The 18,678-nt window shown below is 50.1% G+C and overlaps 1 protein-coding gene across 1 annotated transcript in view; it reads left to right on the top strand.

The window, feature by feature from the left end:
* LOC105056917 (uncharacterized) overlaps positions 1-18,132 on the top strand; it is a 60,273-nt gene extending 42,141 nt beyond the window's left edge. Inside the window, exons 2-3 of the mRNA XM_010939289.4 lie at positions 17,169-17,833; positions 17,939-18,132. Of these exons, the coding sequence (XP_010937591.2) occupies positions 17,169-17,833; positions 17,939-18,012 (739 nt within the window). The 3' untranslated portion in view covers positions 18,013-18,132. The remainder of the gene's footprint in view (positions 1-17,168; positions 17,834-17,938) is intronic.
* The last annotated feature ends 546 nt before the right edge of the window (positions 18,133-18,678 follow it).

Here is an 18,678-nt window from a genome sequence, read left to right as displayed (position 1 = left end):
TAATACAGGCACCTATATTTCCTTCTATGCAGTAATTTTGGTCCATCTCAGCTGTGTAATAAATGTTCGGATTTGGATAGCTGTTTCTACTAAAAAGTTGCTTCAATCCTGTAATCTTGATTTTACATCATTGTATCTTTCTTGCCTTACACTTCCACAGAAAGATATCTCACCATGGCTGTTGTAAGCTGGAGGTGGTTTAATTCTATGACTCATAACTGAACTCTATAGAACACCAGAATGGCTCAAGGAGTATAATTGCTGGAAAAAAGGCTAAATTTCAGAAAGTCAAGGATATTATGCATTTTTAAATTAGGTCTCAGGTTTGAATTAATCATGGGTCATGAATATTCGGAAGTTCCCATCTGTTCTGTACCATAATTTGACTTCCTTTTTATGCTGAAAATTGAAGAAAGATAGCTCAGCTAGAAAATTTTTGGCTTTGCAACAATTGCTGGTAAGATATCTTGTTTGTAACAATGTATGGTAGTACATCATCTTGTCATCAACATATGATTATGACTGGGCTTTAGAATTATTTGATTGAGTCTAGGTAATGTTAGTGTTGTAATAGTGTGCACTTCTGCTGTTGTTTAGAATAAATTTTAATCTGGAAAGTTTAGGAGGTACTTTAGCTGCTATAATTTGTGATACCATTTCTCTTTTGCAGAATGTTGGACATGATGGAGCATACATGCCATGGTTGAAAGTCAAGGAAAAAATGCACCCATTGCAATCGAAATGTCTGAAAAATGATTTTGGATATCCTCTTAATTATCTTGCTCAGTAAATATTTGAGGTGCATAGAAAAGCATCTACTGTACACATGAGTCTTTGATTCATGAATGTAATGTTCAATCTGCAATCTTGTGGCACATCATGGTTGGCACTGGTTAAAGTTCAGAACTGCATTGTACACACTTACATTATATCAGAACCAAGTCAAAACTATTTTGTTTACCTGTTACTTTACATTTTGGATCTGGCTGCTGTTGAATTTCATACGGGCTTTCCCATGCTGAAGTTCAGGACCCTGGCGTTCATGTTGTACTTGATCCCCATCATAAAGCAATTTGCGGATGTAGTGCTCAATGTCTGAACCAATTAAGCGAAGTTGTACTCTGAAAGTGGAGCACCCTATGCGGCACAAGAAATCATTTCATTAGTTTCACCATAGCAAAACACCAAAATCAACAAAGCATTGCAGGATACAATTATTATGACCGAGTAATGCATGCTAGGTTGTAAGAAGGTGATTATAGTTATTGTATTTCCCCTTCTTTTTCTTTTTCGTTTAAATTTCTTCAGAGCGGTTAATGTAGCAGTAAGACTATATACACTGCAAAGCATGATCACACCATGACTGCTGCCTTGCGTATTTCTGTTTCCAGTCGGTGTGAAAGGGTATGTTCGCGATGTTCTTTTCCTTCTCTTGTGCTTTTGGATCATGCGTATATATGTCCACCGAGGAATTTATACTTTCACTGATAATAACGTTCAGCATGGGTTATTTGACGATCCTCCTTGGAGTTCTATCTTGACTGGATTCATTGGATCTTTAGAAATTGTGATCGTACTTTGAGTTGCTTTGAGGCACTGTGTTTCACTTTGTTTTGACTGTTGGATGTATGCTTGGAAATCATGTCACTGATAATAATGGTTTGGCACTTCTTAGGTGGTGAACCCATCTGTGAGTTATATCTTTTCTGCATATATGTTGGTTCATTTGGAATTCTGACTGTATAATGTGTTGCTTTGACACAATATGTTTTGGTTTATATTGACTGTTGGATGTACGCTTTAAAATCATCTATACCGTTACAATATTTCCAAGAAAAACATAGGAAAAAGATGAATATTGTATGCAAGCAGATATGTTAATTGACTGCTTGATGCTTGGCTTGTGTTTCAGTATGCTGAGATAATTTGCTGCTCTTCCTTCTTGCTGTTAGATCATGACCAAAAAGAAAATAGATGGACGTGAGTTACATTTATGGGCTGTTTTAGTGGCTTTGGGAACCCATTTGAAATGAAGAAAGCCAGATTCACAGCAGTGAGATCCAGGTTACATTTCTTCCAGGGAAACCGGCCATAGTGGCAGCATTGGCTTTCCAAAGGCATAGTTATGCATGTCTTTCTCCTAGGTTGTCCATATTGTCGAACCATCTTAGTCTCTTGGCCAATCAGATTTGATTTTTGAAGGATATTGGTTAATTGGAGGTTTAGCTTGGATCAACATATATAGTGGCGGCAATTGCAGTATATAAATCACAGTGGAGAAAGACATGATGTACTGGAATCAAGCCCTGAAGTCCGGTCAGAAATGAGTGGAACTTTTAATTGATATCCTGAATCCTAATAAAATACTTTGACTGATCATGAAACAGCTACACTTTGAAAAATCCAAGGACATGCACATCGAACACAAAGAATTCATAGTCATTTGAGCTGCAACATGCTGGAAAGGTTTATGGACTTAAATTTTGGAAACATTTATAAGTGTTGTTTGTGGTCTTAGAATGATCAAACTTTTGTTCTGAAAGACTAGCTAGGAGGCACAAGAATGCATGGCCAAATTCCTTTCCAAATGCTTCCCCTTGTTTGCTTCACATGCTTCTCGTAAGGCAACGATTGGTGCCTATTGTGTTAGCCCTAGATCCAGAGGAAATGAAGTACAAGAGATCGGTAAGATTTACTAAGGTGCTATGGAGAAATATACAGGGGAGAGGTAAAATATTCCATCAAGCCATAGTACATAAAGTGGGTGCCGACTTCACTTAAAGAAGCGATAAAAAAAATAAAAAATAAAAGAAAATCCTTTGGCTGTGTTTGAATTGGAACTCATTTGAAGTTGTCTATAGTCTCTGTCCTGTAGACTTCATGAGATCAATCAGATCTACTAGGACACAAACTGTAGACAAATTCAAATGAAAACTTTGCATCAGTGAATGAGGAAGTGCTACGTTATCCTAAATATAAGAGACATGGAGAGTGTGCGAAAAGCTGTGTTTTAGTCTTTGAGAGTGGTTATACGTTCAACTCGGTCATTTTCCTACTAAAGATTTGTTGGGGAATACCCCGCTGCCCGACATACTGCCGGGAGCCCGACCGCCAGAGGGCCGACCGACTGCCGTAGGGCCCGACATACTGCGGAGGCCCGACCGACCGGACGGCCCGACCGCCCGACCGCCTGGCGGCCTGACCGCCTCCGTTGGACGACTCCGACTGGCCGATAGGCCGACCGATCGTCGGTCGGGGCGACCGACTGACGGAGCCATCAGCGGCTAACCGCCGGCCGTCCAACGGCCCGTCGCCGACTGGGGGTATGTCGGGCGTGTCCATCCCGACCGACCGAACCCGAGGTTCGATGGCCGACTTACATGACGCTCGCCGACCAATGGAGGGGCCCGACACCACTTATCTGGCTACCGACTTTGGGTCGGTCGGCTCCTCCAACCGCCGTACAGCCCCAGACGTCGTCAGCTCTGACACGGACATGCGGCACAGTTACCTAGGGGTATTGTCCCGCCGAGAGCCGGGTCAACCCTGGTGATTAGACGGCTACACGGCGACATGACGTTTTCACGGCGGCTCTGACAGCCCACAGTGAGTTGACAGTTCCTCACTTGTCCGCGCCATTAATGACGGCGCCATACCTAGCTCCACTATATATACCGGGGAAGGCAACAGTGCAAAGGATCGATCCGCCCGTCTCCCCCACATACGCAGGCTCGCTCCTCCCCTCTCTCTCTCTTTCTCAGAGCTCTCTGTCTGCATTTCACTGTTGCCCAGTCACCTCTCTGACTTGACCGTCGGAGGGTCCCCGCCGGAGCCCCTCCGGTCAGTGCGGACTCCTTTTGCAGGTGCACGCTTCCCGGCGACCGGACGACGAGGGATTGGCCGCAACAGATTGGCGCGCCAGGTAGGGGACAGCATGACAAAGACAAGAGCTCAACGATCGAGAGTCACTGGGTCGGCAGGCGCTCTTCCCGCCGGGAAGAGGCCTCCCGCCCCCACCGGCGGCGGAGCCTAGCTCTCCGCGCCCTGCAGTGACCACGGAGGCCCAGATTGCGGCCATCGTACGGCAGATGACCGTACTGACCGACGCAGTCAAAAGCCTCCAGCAACAACCGGCGGCCCGACCTATGCCTTCCAGGAGCAGCCGCCGACGGCCGCGCCGACCCCTGTCGCCTCCATGCGAGCGCTCCCAACAGCGCTCCCACGGAGAGGAGGAGGGACGACCACGGCGCGACGACCGACGGTCCCAGCGGCCCTCTCCTTCCCCGTTGGAACGGGCAAGGAAGGAGAAGCGGCCGCGCACACCGTCGGCCTCTCTCTCAGAATCTTCCGGAGGCTCCACCCCTGGGGTCTCCCAGCATCGACGAGCGGACGACTACGAGCGACGGTTCGAGGAAATCGACCGCCGACTCGCCCAACTGCAGATGGACGGTCAGAGGTCTTCGAACGACGTCGACTTCCAGACCGCCCAACCTCTCTCCCGACTGGTCCTCGACGAGCCGATTCCCAGTCGGTTCAAAATGCCGAACGTGGAGCCATACGACGGCTCCACCGACCAGTCGACCACCTCGAGAGCTACAAAGCTCTCATGACGATTCAAGGGGCAACCGACGCTCTTTTCTGCATCGGCTTCCCCGCTACGCTCCGCAAGGCTGCCAGGGCTTGGTACTCCGGTCTTCGATCGGGCAGTATCCATTCCTTTGCGCAGCTCGAGCACTCGTTCGTGGCCCATTTCAGCACCAGCCGAAAGCCGCCGCGAACGTCGGACAGCCTTTTCTCCCTCAAGCAGGGAGAAAACGAGACGCTCCGACACTTCGTGGCGCGATTCAACGCGGCCACGCTCGAGGTCCGGGACCTCAACGAAGACATGGCTGTTTCAGCCATGAAGCGGGGCCTGAGGTCGTCCCGATTTACTTATTCTCTGGACAAGACCCTCCCCCGAACATATGCGGAGCTACTGGAGCGCGCATACAAGTATATGCGCGCGGACGAAGGAGCGTCCGACCGACGCTTGGTCGAGCCCAGAGGTCCGAAGGAGAAGCGGAGAAAAGGTCGGGAACCCGCCGAACCAAGCAAGACCCCGACCAATAGTCGGCTTTCTCCACCCCGACAGATCCAAAAATCGCCCCATCGACAGACTCCGAGGCCGGTGCGTCCCAGGTATGACTCCTACACTCCTCTTTCCGCTCCCCGTGCGCAGATCCTGATGGAGATCGAGGGAGAAGAATACCTGCGACGGCCTCCGCCTCTGAAGGCAAAGGGCCTCGACCATCGGAAGTACTGCCGGTTCCATCGGAGCCACGGCCACGACACCGAGCGGTGCATCCAGTTGAAGGATGAGATCGAAAATCTCATCCGCCGGGGGTATCTCGGCAAATTCCGGAGGGGTCCGCCGACCCAACCGATTGCCGATCGACGCCCCCAGCCGACTGAAGAGGCGCCGACTAACCAGCCGACGGCGGAGTCATCAACATGATCTCCAAGCGGCTGGGACCGGGGACGTCTACAGGAGGGGAGCCGACGAAAAGGCCACGCCGGACGACGTAATCACCTTCACAGAAGACGACGTTCGGGGCATCCAGACTCCCCACGACGATGCTGTTGTTGTGTCGGCGACAATAGCCAATTATGATGTAAAACGAATTTTTGTTGATAATGGAAGTTCGACAAATGTTTTGTTTTACTCGACCTTCTCCCGAATGCGACTGTCAACTGACCGACTTAGGAGGATCCCGTGCCCCTGATCGGCTTTGCCGGAGACACCGTCACGACAGAGGGAGAAATTACCCTGCTCGTGACGGTCGGTACCGAACCACGGCAAAGCACGATCTCCCTCACTTTCGCGGTCGCCCAAGTTCCTTCGGCCTACAACGCCATACTCGGACGACCCGGATTGAACGCCCTCAAGGCGATCGTCTCGACGTACCATCTCCTTGTTCGATTCCCGACCAAAAACGGAGTCGGGGAGATGCGCGGAGATCAACAGCTCGCTCGCCGATGCTTCCAAATCTCCGCTCAAAGCGACGGGACGAAGGATCCTCTGACAATCGACAAACTGGACCAAAGGGAGGAGGAAGAACGGGGTTTGCCCGCCGAGCAGCTCGAGGCAATCCCGATTGGAGAAAATCCCGACAGAAAAGTTTGGGTCGGGTCTCAATTGCCCGACACCGAACGTCATCGACTGGCGGAGCTGCTGACGGCCAATGCCGACATATTCGCTTGGTCGGCAGCAGATATGTCGGGCATCCCTCCAGAAACAATTACTCACCGACTCAACATCGACCCGACATGAAGCCGGTGAGGCAGAAGAAAAGGTCCTTCGCCCCAGAAAGGCAGAAGGCCATCGACGAAGAAGTGGACAAGCTACTCGAGCGGGCTTCATTCGGGAATCTACGTATCCCGACTGGCTCGCCAATGTCGTCATGGTCAAGAAAGCCAACGGGAAGTGGAGGATCTGCATCGACTATACCGACCTCAACCGAGCCTGCCCGAAGGATAGCTTCCCACTTCCGAAGATCGACCAGCTGGTGGATGCGACGTCCGGATTTCGACTGCTCAGCTTCATGGACGCCTTCGCCGGGTACAACCAGATCCGGATGGCGCCTGAAGACGAGGAGCACACCGCGTTCGTAACTCCCAAGGGCCTCTACTGTTATCGGGTGATGCCCTTGGATTGAAGAACGCCGGCGCCACCTACCAGCGACTCGTCAATAAGGTCTTCAAAGACCAGATCGGGCGTAACATGGAAGTGTACGTGGACGACATGCTGGTAAAGAGCACGCAGATCCCGGACCATGTTCGGGATCTCGAGGAGACCTTCTGCACCCTCCGACTACACCGAATGAAGCTCAACCCGACCAAATGTGCTTTGGGGTGACCTCAGGGAAGTTCCTCGGATTCCTCGTTTCTCAGAGAGGGATCGAGGCCAACCCTGAGAAGATAAAGGCAATCCTCGACATGCGTCATCCGAACACCAAGAAGGAGGTCCAACAGCTGAACGGAAGAATCGTTGCTCTTAGCCGATTCATTTCCCGTCAGCTGAAAGGTGCCTCCCGTTCTTCAAGACTCTGCGTCAGGCGAACGGCTTTTCTTGGTCGGATGAGTGCGAACAGGCCTTCGAAGACCTGAAAAGGTACTTGGCTTCCCCGCTGCTGCTCGTAAAGCCGCAAGTCGGGGAAACCTTGTATCTCTACTTGGCCACATCTTCCGAGGCGATCAGTTCGGTGCTTATTCGGAAAAACGAGTGCCGGACTCATCAGCCCGTCTACTACACCAGCAAAGTGCTCTACGGTGCCGAAGCCAGATACTCGGAGACTGAAAAGATGATTTTCGCCCTGACCGTCTCCGCGCAACGGCTTCGACCATACTTCCAGGCCCACGCCATCGTGGTACTCACCAACCGGCCCCTGAGGGCCATACTGCGCCGACCCGACACATCCGGACGACTCGCTAAGTGGGCGATGAAGCTTAGCGAGTTCGACATTCAGTACCGGCCAAGGCCTGCCTTGAAGGCCCAGGTCCTGGCCGACTTCATCGCCGAATGCCCGACGACCGACCTAGGGTCGGGAGCTGAAGGCCCGGGACGAGATTCGGTCTCTGAGCTAGACCCGATCTCCACCTGGGTACTCCACATCGACGGAGCCTCCAACGCTCAGGGAAGCGGGGCCGGGCTCCTGCTCACGAATTCGGATGGGGTAGTCGCCGAATACGCCCTCCGGTTCGACTTCAAGGCCTCCAACAATCAAGCCGAATACGAGGCACTCCTCGCGGGCTTGAGGATGGCGAAGGAGCTGGGCATCGACAGCCTCCGGGCATTCTCCGACTCTCAGCTGATCGTGGGGCAGGTCAAGGGCGACTTCGAGGCGCGAGATCCGACCATGGTCAAGTATCTTCAGAAGGTGAAGGACCTCGTGGCACGCCTCGAGTATTTCGAGATCTCCCACATCCCCAGGACGGAGAATGCCCGCGCCGATGCTCTCTCCAGACTGGCAACGTCGGCCTATGACTCTTTGGGCCGGACGTTCGTCGAAAATCTCCAGCAGCTGAGCATCGATCGGGTCGAAGAGGTGCAGCAGCTAACGTCCGAACCAAGTTGGATGGACCCGATCGTTCAGTACCTGACCGACGGGACCAGTCCCGAAGATCCCGCGGAGGCCAAGCGACTCCGATGGTCGGCATCGCAATATGTGATCATGGACGGCCGACTCTACAAAAGGTCATTCTCCCTCCCTCTGCTCAGGTGCTTGGGCCATCCGACGCCGACTACGCTCTCCGAGAGGTTCACGAAGGAATTTGTGGGAATCACTTGGGGGGCAAGTCCTTAGCCTTCAAGGTCTTGCGACAAGGCTACTACTGGCCAACCATGAAGAAGGATGCGGCAGAGTTGGTCCGAAGGTGCAAGCCATGCCAAAAGTATGCCAATATTCAGCACCAACCGACCAGCCAAATCGCTCCCATTATCGCTCCGTGGCCCTTCGCTCAGTGGGGAGTCGATATTCTCGGCCCATTCCCACCGGCATCGGGCCAGAGGAAGTTCATCGTTGTCGCCATCGACTACTTCACAAAGTGGGTCGAAGCCGAACCCTTGGCGCAGATCACCGAGCGGAAGATGGAGGACTTCATCCAAAAGTCCGTCATCTTCAGGTTCGGATTGCCACACACCATCATCACCGATAACGGACGGCAATTCGACAACCAAGACTTCAGAGACTTCTGCGCCAGGTTCCACATCCGCCACCGACTAACTTCAGTCGGGCACCCACAGTCCAACGGTGAGGTTGAGGTGACCAACCGAACCTTGCTCCATGGACTCAAGACCCGACTGAACGAAGCCAAAGGTCTCTGGGTCGACGAGCTGGGCTCCGTTCTGTGGGCTTACCGAACGACCCCCCGCGTCCCGACCGGGGAGTCGCCGTTCAGCTTGGCCTACGGGACGGAGGCGATGATCCCGCTCGAGATCGGCCTACCCTCTTCAAGGGTCGAGCAGTATCAAGAGCCAGACAACTCCGAGAGTCGGAGGGCCGACCTAGACCTCCTCCCCGAGCTGCGAGACGAGGCTCAAATTCGAATGGCCTCGTACCGACAGAGGGTCGCCCGGTACTACAACGCCAAGGTCAGACCAAAGCTCTTCAGGCCTGGCGACCTAGTCTTGAGGAAGACAGAAGTGTCGAAGCCCTTGGACCAAGGGAAGCTGGCTCCCAACTGGGAAGGACCCTACAAGGTTGCAGACACCTTCGGGCCGAGAGCCTATCGGCTGGAGACCCTTGAGGGGAAGCCCATTCCCCGAACTTGGAACGCCGACAATTTGAAACTGTATTATCAGTGAATTTTGTAACTCCATTGTCGGAATACAAATTCAGTTTGAAAAATCGGAGTTCTAACTCTTCGACTAGCAATCGGCGCTCAGCCCCGACGTATCGACGTGGACCTGGCACCGACGATACACCGGTCCCTTACTGATGCATCTACAATGACGGGAGTCAACACTCCTTCGACGATTCGTCGGACCTTCACAAGGGCCGACGGACTCTTATGAACGGGAGTTACACTCCTTCGACTTTCGGCAACACATCCGCCCAAAGGCCGATGCAGCTGTTGCGATGGGAGTTCATACTCCTTCTACGGTCGAATTTTCGGGCAGAATCCATCGGCCGATAGGCCGACCGGGCCCCGACCGAAGAAAGGCCAAAAGCCCACGCGACTATTGTCGCGACTTCCGACCAGGCTACGGCCGGTCGAGGGATATTTGGCTTACCACCGTCTATCACATGACGCGACCTTAGTCGCACCCACTACTTGCCGATCTATTTTCGGCCGGCTGAACGACATTCGGCTTGCTACCGTCTGTCGGAGGATACAGGACCCGACGCAGGAGAGTGGGGACCCGACTTACTATCGTTCCCCGACATTGCGGCGCAAATGATCGACTAAACGCATCTATGGAAGTCCGACTCCCTAACCTTTACCAGGTTCGGTCGGCTCCCGACTCAATAGATGCACCCGACCGACGACTTCGACTATTGGAAGCCGACCTAAAGTCGGGACCCATTCTACTTTCGGGGCTGCGCAAGCTGTCGGAGTCCTACCGACTCACGTGAGTTAGTGGCTTGCCTAAGTTAGCGACTAAAGTTCGACATCACAGCTATAGTCGGCATTACAAACAGGAAGAAAGAAGAAAAAGTTTCATTCATTGATAAAAAGAAATTACAAAGTCGGGTCGAAGCCCGATTACATGTATTTTCAGAAAACGAAAAGTAAAGACAGTCGACAGGACCGATCATCCGTCCTAGTTGATCTCTTCGACCGACGGAGGATCGGGGATGATCGGCGTCTCGGCCATAAGCGGCGCTGGGTCGGCCGCCGAAGGATGGGCTTCGGTCGGCAAAGGAACTTCGGTCGGCACCTGCTCCGGGACGGCCTCCTCCACCACGATGACGCCTCCCGACGGCTGGTCGGCCATCTCTTCCGTTCCTTCTCCTTCGACCCCTTCCTCCTCGGCTAGCGGCGGGACGATGCGGCTGACGTCCAACTCCGGGTACAAGGCGTGGACGGCGTCCCGACCGTCCTCGAACCCGACCCGGTATGAGGCGAAGCCCGATTCGAGCATCTCCTCCCGGTATCGGTCGGAGGACCGGAAGTCCTCCACCGCCCGATCGGCCGACTCCTTCGCCGACCTTGCCTCCTCCTCAGCACGGGCAAGCTCCTGCCTCGCCGATTCCGCCTCGGCCTTAGCCATTTCGGCGTCGACCTGGGCGATGGACAACTCCTCTTCGGCTTTCGCAAGTTTCCCCAGGCCAGCTCGAAGTTGCTCGCGCTCACCTTGGAGTTCGGCGGTGGCACCATCCCGTTCACGGCGAAGGCGGCGTACGGCCCGACCTTTGTGCTTGGCCTCCTTTTGGGCCGACCGGAGTTCAGACCCGAGCCGGGAGACCTCGTCGACCAACTTGGCCTCCCGGTCGGCCGATTGCTAAAGTTGGTCGGCCAGCATTGCCCTCTCAGCCTCGACCGCCGCCGACTTCTCCTTGAAGGCTGCCCGAGCGTTGCCGAACCTTCGGTATCCGGCCTCCAGTTCGGAAATTGTGAAGATCAGCTGCCGGCGGAAGGAAGCTTCGTCAGAATCGCATGATAAACAAAAGTTCCTAAGGAAAATTTCTAAGGAAGAGAGGACCCGAAGCTTACCTCGATCATCGCCGGGTAGGACCGAGACAGCATCTCGGTCACCTGCCGAGTTCGCAGCAACCCCACGTCGGTTGGGAGGAGGATTCCTTGGCACAACCTCCTCGCAAGATCGTGGTCGGCCAACGCCGACGCACCCTCGGGGTAGTAGGCGCTCGGAGGCATCGACCGGCCCCCCGACCTATCCTCTTCCGTGGGCTCCATCGGGGACTTCCCCCGATCCGCTGCCCCGACCGACGGGACTGGCAGCGACGGGACGCTGGAGTTTGACCCGGCGCCTCCCGTTGCGCCAACGGACGCCGCCGGACGATGTTCGGTTTCCCGAACGTCATCCGGCTCCACCCGCGTAGGCGAAGACACCGATACTCCTTCGGCCGCCTCCTCAGTCGGCCTCTCCTCGACTTGGACCGTCGGAACCGCAAGAGCTATGACCGGCTCCGACTGGTCGGTTGCCGACGACTCAACGATCGGCGGGACTGGGGTTGGCTTCTTTGCAGGACGCGAAGGGCCGGCCCCCGATGCTGGCCTCTTCCTCTTGACAAACTGCCGAATCTCGGCATCCGTCGGCCTCATCCTCGGTGGTGTCTCTGCAATACCGACAAGAGAGTTAAAGGCTGGACCAAAAACCGACCAAAAGATGGACAAAAAGAAAAGCCGGAGGATCGGGCGATACCTATTCGGGGGACCAGACTTAAGCCGGCGTCATAGAGAGCTTGTTCGGTACCGACATGTCCTTCAGTCGGTGGAAGTCCTCCCGGTCGTCCGCATCCACCCGACTGTTGTCGTTGGCCTCTGTTCGGGGTATACCCCAACGAGAAGGAAAGCCCCAAGAAGAAGAGGAGGAAACAAAGAAAAACTGGTTCTTCCATCCATGAATGGACGATGGAAGACCAGTTATGAAAGCGAGACCCTTCCGGGGGTTGAAGAGCCACCACCCTCGGGCTTTAGGGTGGGGTCGGAGCACAAAGAAGGCCCGGAAGAGCGAAACGCGGGGGTTGGTCGGCAAGAGCTGACACAACAGCGCGAAAGAAATGATTAACCGAACAGAGTTCGGCGCTAGTTGCGCCGGACAGAGTCCGTAGTAATCAAGCAGATTCCGGACGAACTCCGGAATCGGAAGTCGAAGACCCGCGCGAAGGTCTTCAACGTACAGCGCCAGATCGCCAAGCGGAGGGTTGTTGACCCGACCGCCGGCCCCTGGAGCGGAGAGCCGAAACTGCTCCGGGATGCGATAGTGCTCCCGAAGCTGATCGACGTTCGGCCCCGAAAGCGAGGAGGCCTCATCTTCCGGAGCCGATCGGGAGTCGTCGGTCGGGTTCCCCGACCGAGCTCCCTGGGTCGGTTTTCTGGTCATTATGCAGGGACCGAAAGAGAAGAAAGGAAGGAAGGAGGAGGAGGGACCACGAACCGGATGGACCCTCCGCAAGCGAAGAAGAACTCTGCCCGCGACGACTGAAAAATCGCCCGGACAGAGTTTCCCCAGCGAAATGTTGCAAATGTGGGTCAGGGTCCGGGGGGTCCTATATATATAGGGCCGACCGACGGCCGAGATCCTTCCGCGCCGACCGAAGACCTGCAGATGCGCGACGCGTGGCGCCCCCCGGTTGGCGGAAGATTCGGCGCGCCCCGCCCCGGGACGGCCGCACCGCCCGCATTAAATGCCGGAGGGGGCGCCGGCCAACCACCTTGACACGCGGGGCGCGGCCCTGCATTCACGCGCCCGCACCGGTTCGCGTTCCCGATGGGACGCCTGACAGCGGCCCTCTCTCCCGCGATCGGCGCGAATATCCGATCGACTGACGCCGTATCGTCCGGCGCCCGATCTTCTGACACCGACGCAACGACTGACAACGACAAGACGTGGCGTCTGACACCTGACGCCGATATGACTTCTGACATTGACTGGACGACCGGATCGCTGGGCATTTACGAGGCGTCTGACATCGGATCATCCGACAGTACGGTCGGATCTACACATGCGACAAATCCACTCCCAGTCGTCCGGGATTGCTGCCCGAATGGAAGCCTCGGCCAACCCACCACCCGACTTGGGAGTGGAGGGGGGCAACTGTTGGGGAATACCCGCCGACCGACCGACTGCCGGAGGGCCCGACCGACCGACTGCCGTAGGGCCCGACCGACCGGAGGGCTCGACCGACCCGACCGCCCGCCCGCCTGGCGGCCTGACCGCCTCCGTTGGACGACTCCGACTGGCCGATAGGCCGACCGATCGTCGGTCGGTGCAACCGACTGACGGATGCCATCAGCGGCTAACCGCCGGCCGTCCAACGGCCCATCGCCGACTGGGGGTATGTCGGGCGTATCCATCCCGACCGACTGAACCTCGAGGTTATATGGCCGACTTACATGAAGCTCGCCGACCGATGGAGGGGCCCGACACCACTCGGCTGGCTACCGACTTTAGGTCGGTCGGCTCCTCCAACCACCGTACAGCCGCCAGACGTCGTCAGCTCTGACACGGACATGCGGCACAGTTACCTAGGGGTATTGTCCTGCCGAGAGCCGGGTCAACCCTGGTGATTAGACGGCTACACGGCGACATGACGTTTTCACGGCGGCTCTGACAGCCCACAGTGAGTTGACAGTTCCTCACTTGTCCGCGCCATTAATGACGGCGCCATACCTAGCTCCACTATATATACCGGGGAAGGCAACAGTGCAAAGGATCGATCCGCTCCGTCTCTCCCAAAAACGCAGGCTCGCTCTTCCCTCTCTCTCTCTCTCTCTCTCTCTCAGAGCTCTCTGTCTGCATTTCACTGTTGCCCAGTCACCTCTCTGACTTGACCGTCGGAGGGTCCCCGTCGGAGCCGCCTCCGGTCAGTGCGGACCTCCTTTTGCAGGTGCACGCTTCCCGGCGATCGGACGACGAGGCGATTGGCCGCAACATCTATCATGTCGCTGGGGATTACATCCTTCGATGTTACCTCAACTTGTTTATCAGCATTGGATTGGATTTTCATCAAATATTATAAATCTATAAAATTTTATAATGGTCCTAGCTGTGAACAATTAATTATCTTCTCTGTTGAGCCAACTTCAAGATTCGTTCAGATGCTAAACGTATCTTATCTGTTCACCTCCTACCTTTCATTTATCTTCCATGCCATGCGGTAGGATGTTTTACTTCTGTGGCTGTTCTGACGAAGTCCTTGAGGCCATGACAAAGTTCTTGCATATAGAGGATCCATTAGAGGAATATGTTTTGTTCGATGGTTCTCTCATTGCTTAAGATGGCTGGTTGTCTCGTTCTTCCATTGTTTTGCTTATGTCATGTAAATTGTTTTCACAAGCATTGTATTTTATGGCAAATCTTATTCTTGGAAACCAGCGCTCTATGAGCTCCTAATTTCGTCAACTTTGGGTGGTGAGAGGGGAAGTTTAACGGTTGATTTGAAGAATTTGCACTGAGTTTTGGAAGGAAATGACTTTCACAGGGCTGCAGCATAGATCGTTGCTATATTTATTGAATTTTCTCTTACCGGTAGGAACACTTTGAGGAAGTGGGGTTGCAGTAATATAGGTACTCTGTGCTACAATTAGCTTCACTCTTCCAACAAAAATCATGTCTGGTGCCTAAAACTTCTCTCTTGTTCTCTTGTTTAGTTGTTTTGTTGGTTTTGCTTTCTTTTGAAATCTCTCTTTCCTGCTTTATGACAAACTCTGATGATGATTAGGTCTTGTAGCCCGAAAGATTGCTCAAACTTAATAGAGAAAGATAAGATATGGAGGATAACTCAATGATGCAGGATCCTCTGCGGTACCCCTTTTTGCTCCTAAGGGCTGTACCACTCTCGATAGCTGCTACGTCATCCATCTTGGAGACAGATAGTTGTCCCTCGTCTGAGGAGTGGGTAGTGAATGGCAGCTGTCCATCTCCAAGATGGATGATGCGGCGACTATCCTAGGTGGTACATCCTTTGGTGGTGCAAAGGTGCACAACAGAGGATCTGAACACTAACTCAATTTGATTCCTCATAACCTGTTTTCAAAAGGCCAAGTACAAGGCTATTATAGAGTACAAAGAAGCTTATTCCTGCATTCTATAATTAGTTTTCTACTTAATAACTGCTTAATTTAGTGCTAGTCAGGACTTCTTTGATTAATATTCTAGAAGGCATCTTCATTGTCCTTAAGAACAAGTTTGGCATCTGAGTTAGCTAAGTAATATATATCAAATAAATCGAAAGAACGTGCAGAACATCCTTGAATTGAATGAACCTGAAAAATATGAAGTTTGAAATGTCCAAAGTGTGCGTTGTAATTCCATTTTCATTACTTTCCTTGAGTAATGCTTGAATTATACCAGTCAATTAGTACCTGTTGAAGGCAGTCCCAAAATGTTGGTGTCAAACTTGCCTAGGAAATCTTAACATATCTTAATCATGGTTTTTAGCTCATAAAAACACCATTTCTAATAGTTTTCCATTTGATGCATTGTGCACCTTAGTCATTTTAAGAAACGCCTCTCTCTCGCATACACATGTGGCATGAGATGAGGAAAGCGAAAGAAAACTCAAACTTTGAAATGACAAGCACTGTCATAGAAGTTTATAAAATGAATATTTTTCATTAGGATCAAATATTCATGTTAAATATTCAGTTCATGACTATGCACAATTTATTGGGAGTTGTAGTTTCTTTGTGGAAGAGACACTGTTGTTCTTTCTCTTTGTCAATGTTTTATGTTTCATTCTAAAAGTTCATGAAGGCTTGTCAACATGATAAAGTTGTTTTACTTTGCATGTTGTAGATGCATTAGAATAAAAGTTACACATGTTATCCTGTCTTCCGTTCTTTGTTACCTTTACACTTCATTAGGAGAGGCCACTGGTGATGGGTGGCTGACAATGGGGACTGTGATGATTTTTTTTTTTCATCCAGGTTGGGTTTAAGGTTGATCAAATAGATCTGGCTCACTTTTTTTTTTTTTTTAGAAAAAAAGATTTAACAAAAAACAGTTAACCGTAAGTGAGATGCTTTAGGATTTGGGGTTAATACACTGTGCGTCGTAGCCATGTGATCGCATATTGAAGACACATCAGGTATTGGATAAGTTGTTTTCCTATAAAGACCAGAGAAGTTTATGCTTGAAAAAAGAGGAGCTGCTAATAATAAATGACAGTAAAGTGATGGCTGATTTTGTAGTAGATGAGAAGGGTATAGGATCCCCTTTTCATCTTCTTATCTATCATTTCAGCTTTAAGTGTATATTGACATTGCGGAGGCCAAGTTGCAAGATTTTCAGCTCATATATCTGAATATGCAGACTGTCGTACAGCTGTAAGTACCCCAATATTTTCAGATTTTGCCTTCTTTAAGTTCAGCCAAGTTCCCTTGTTGCTGCCATTTTAGAATTAATTATTATATCTAATGATGATGCTTTCACCTTGTCGACCATGTTGAGGCCAAGTTTCTTGCTTAAAAACATATTTTGACTTGGCCATTCTCTTAACATTATTGGCAACTAGAGGTGCTCAACTTATTGGGGATCTGCTTTTGTCCAGCGGGTAGCATACACTGGAATATAAGGACACTTGCACACATCGTTTTCACATATGATTGTGGACTGCAAATTACATGGTTTATATATTGACCTTTGTTTTGGAGCAAAGTATCCAAACCCATGGCCCCCCTATTAGAAGAACTGCAAATTCCTAGTGACTTAGTTTTCAACCAAGTAGTGGACAAAAAGATTGCTTGCCCCTCTTGTCAACGTAATTACCTGTAATTGATTTAATATGTGTTAAGGGAGCAATATTTCCGCACTCCATTGCATAGAGACACTGAATGCTGAATGATTGACTCTGTTTGGAGAAAAGGTTGGGGGGCTGGGAAATTCTTAAAAATATGAGTTCTAGTGCAGCTACAAAGTACCATGTTATCCATCATAATGAGAATGCAGAATGATCTTTTTTGCGTTATTCCTCCTTTCTTTTCTTGGGTCACGATTTCAGTATCCACTCTACTGAAGAACTTAGCCCAAGTAGGGTTGAATTGAACAAGAAAAGGAAGCTACAGTATGAGCTCGATGATTTGGGTTTGCCATCACCTAAGCACAAATTCGGAGATAGATTTAATACCTCTGGTCGTGGATCACTGACCGAAGAACGGCCTAAGCGTGTGGAGAATCTCCTCAAAGAAATAAGTATAGAAATAAGAGATGGGCTTGAACAATTGGAAGACTCTGATGATGATAGCAACAGTTCTATTGAAGATTATGATCAAACTGAAGGTTATGTTACTGCCATGGCATTGGACATTGATGCTGAATCTGGAAAGTCATTTGGGAAAGTCGTGATCCAGGATTGGCCTTCTACATCTTCCAACAGTTTCAACAGCAATATTTTGAAGAGCAGCATCGATTTCTTAAACATGCGCAATATGATTGAAGCAAACAACAGAGAACAAGCTGAGGGGGATGGTCGGCAGTTTGACATCGGGTGCGAAACCATGGAGCAGCGAGGTCCTGAATGTGAAATATGTGATCACCTTTTCGCAGAATTTGGAAAGAGTGCCAGTGAGCATTTAGATGCAACAACTAAAGATGAGATGCTTTACTCCAATGATGTGGCACCTAATGCATTTGTGCTTCCCTCAGGAAGCTGGAGCACCGGACACGGTATGTTCATGGTTATAGGTCCTCTTACAAAAATTTTGGTGCTTGTTAGAAATTTCTACTGCCGTATCATAGATCTTAAACCACACACTTAACATTTCGCTGCAGATGCTCGATTGGATGCAAGGAAACCAACCATAGATCAAGAATTCGAGCAATATTTTTCCATGCTGATGCTGTAGCAAGCATCGTAAACTATTAGCAATCATGTAATTTTCGGATGACAAAGATTGTATCGGGTAGAATAATGTTGGTGTTCTACAATTGGTAATTATGTTGTAACGTAGTTCTCCTTTATCTCATCCTTGCGCGTTCATTCCTTTTTTTTTTTACACAAATAATTTAATTTTTAATTTATTTATCAGATTGATATAAAAATAATAAAACATTATTTTGAATGGTATTTTATCATCGTCACGTCATCCTTCATTTTTCACGTAGACAACGTTAAATATATATATATATATATTATATATATATATAATATATATATATATATATATATATATTATATAATATATATATATATATATATATATCAAATAATATGGTATTTTTAAAATGAAGTAATTTTAATTTTTCTCTCAAAAAAAATAGTAAAAAATAAAAAAATAAAAATAAAAATTTAAATTTATAAAAAAATAAAAATAAAAATTTTAATAAAAATAAAAATTATCATTTAAAATTAGTATTATCATTTAAAATTATTTTTTTTAAAAAATATCTAAAAAAATTGGTGTAAAAAAAATTTAAAAATATCATAAAAAAAATTGAAAATAAATAGAAATTATAATTTTAAATTTTAAGAAAATAAAAATTTTAATTTTAATTCAAATAAAAATCGTCAT

The sequence above is a fragment of the Elaeis guineensis genome, chromosome 14 (genome assembly GCF_000442705.2).
Source record: "Elaeis guineensis isolate ETL-2024a chromosome 14, EG11, whole genome shotgun sequence".
NCBI lineage: Eukaryota > Viridiplantae > Streptophyta > Magnoliopsida > Arecales > Arecaceae > Elaeis > Elaeis guineensis.
Note: the sequence above shows the minus strand (reverse complement) of the source record. Positions and strands in the feature narration are given on the sequence as shown.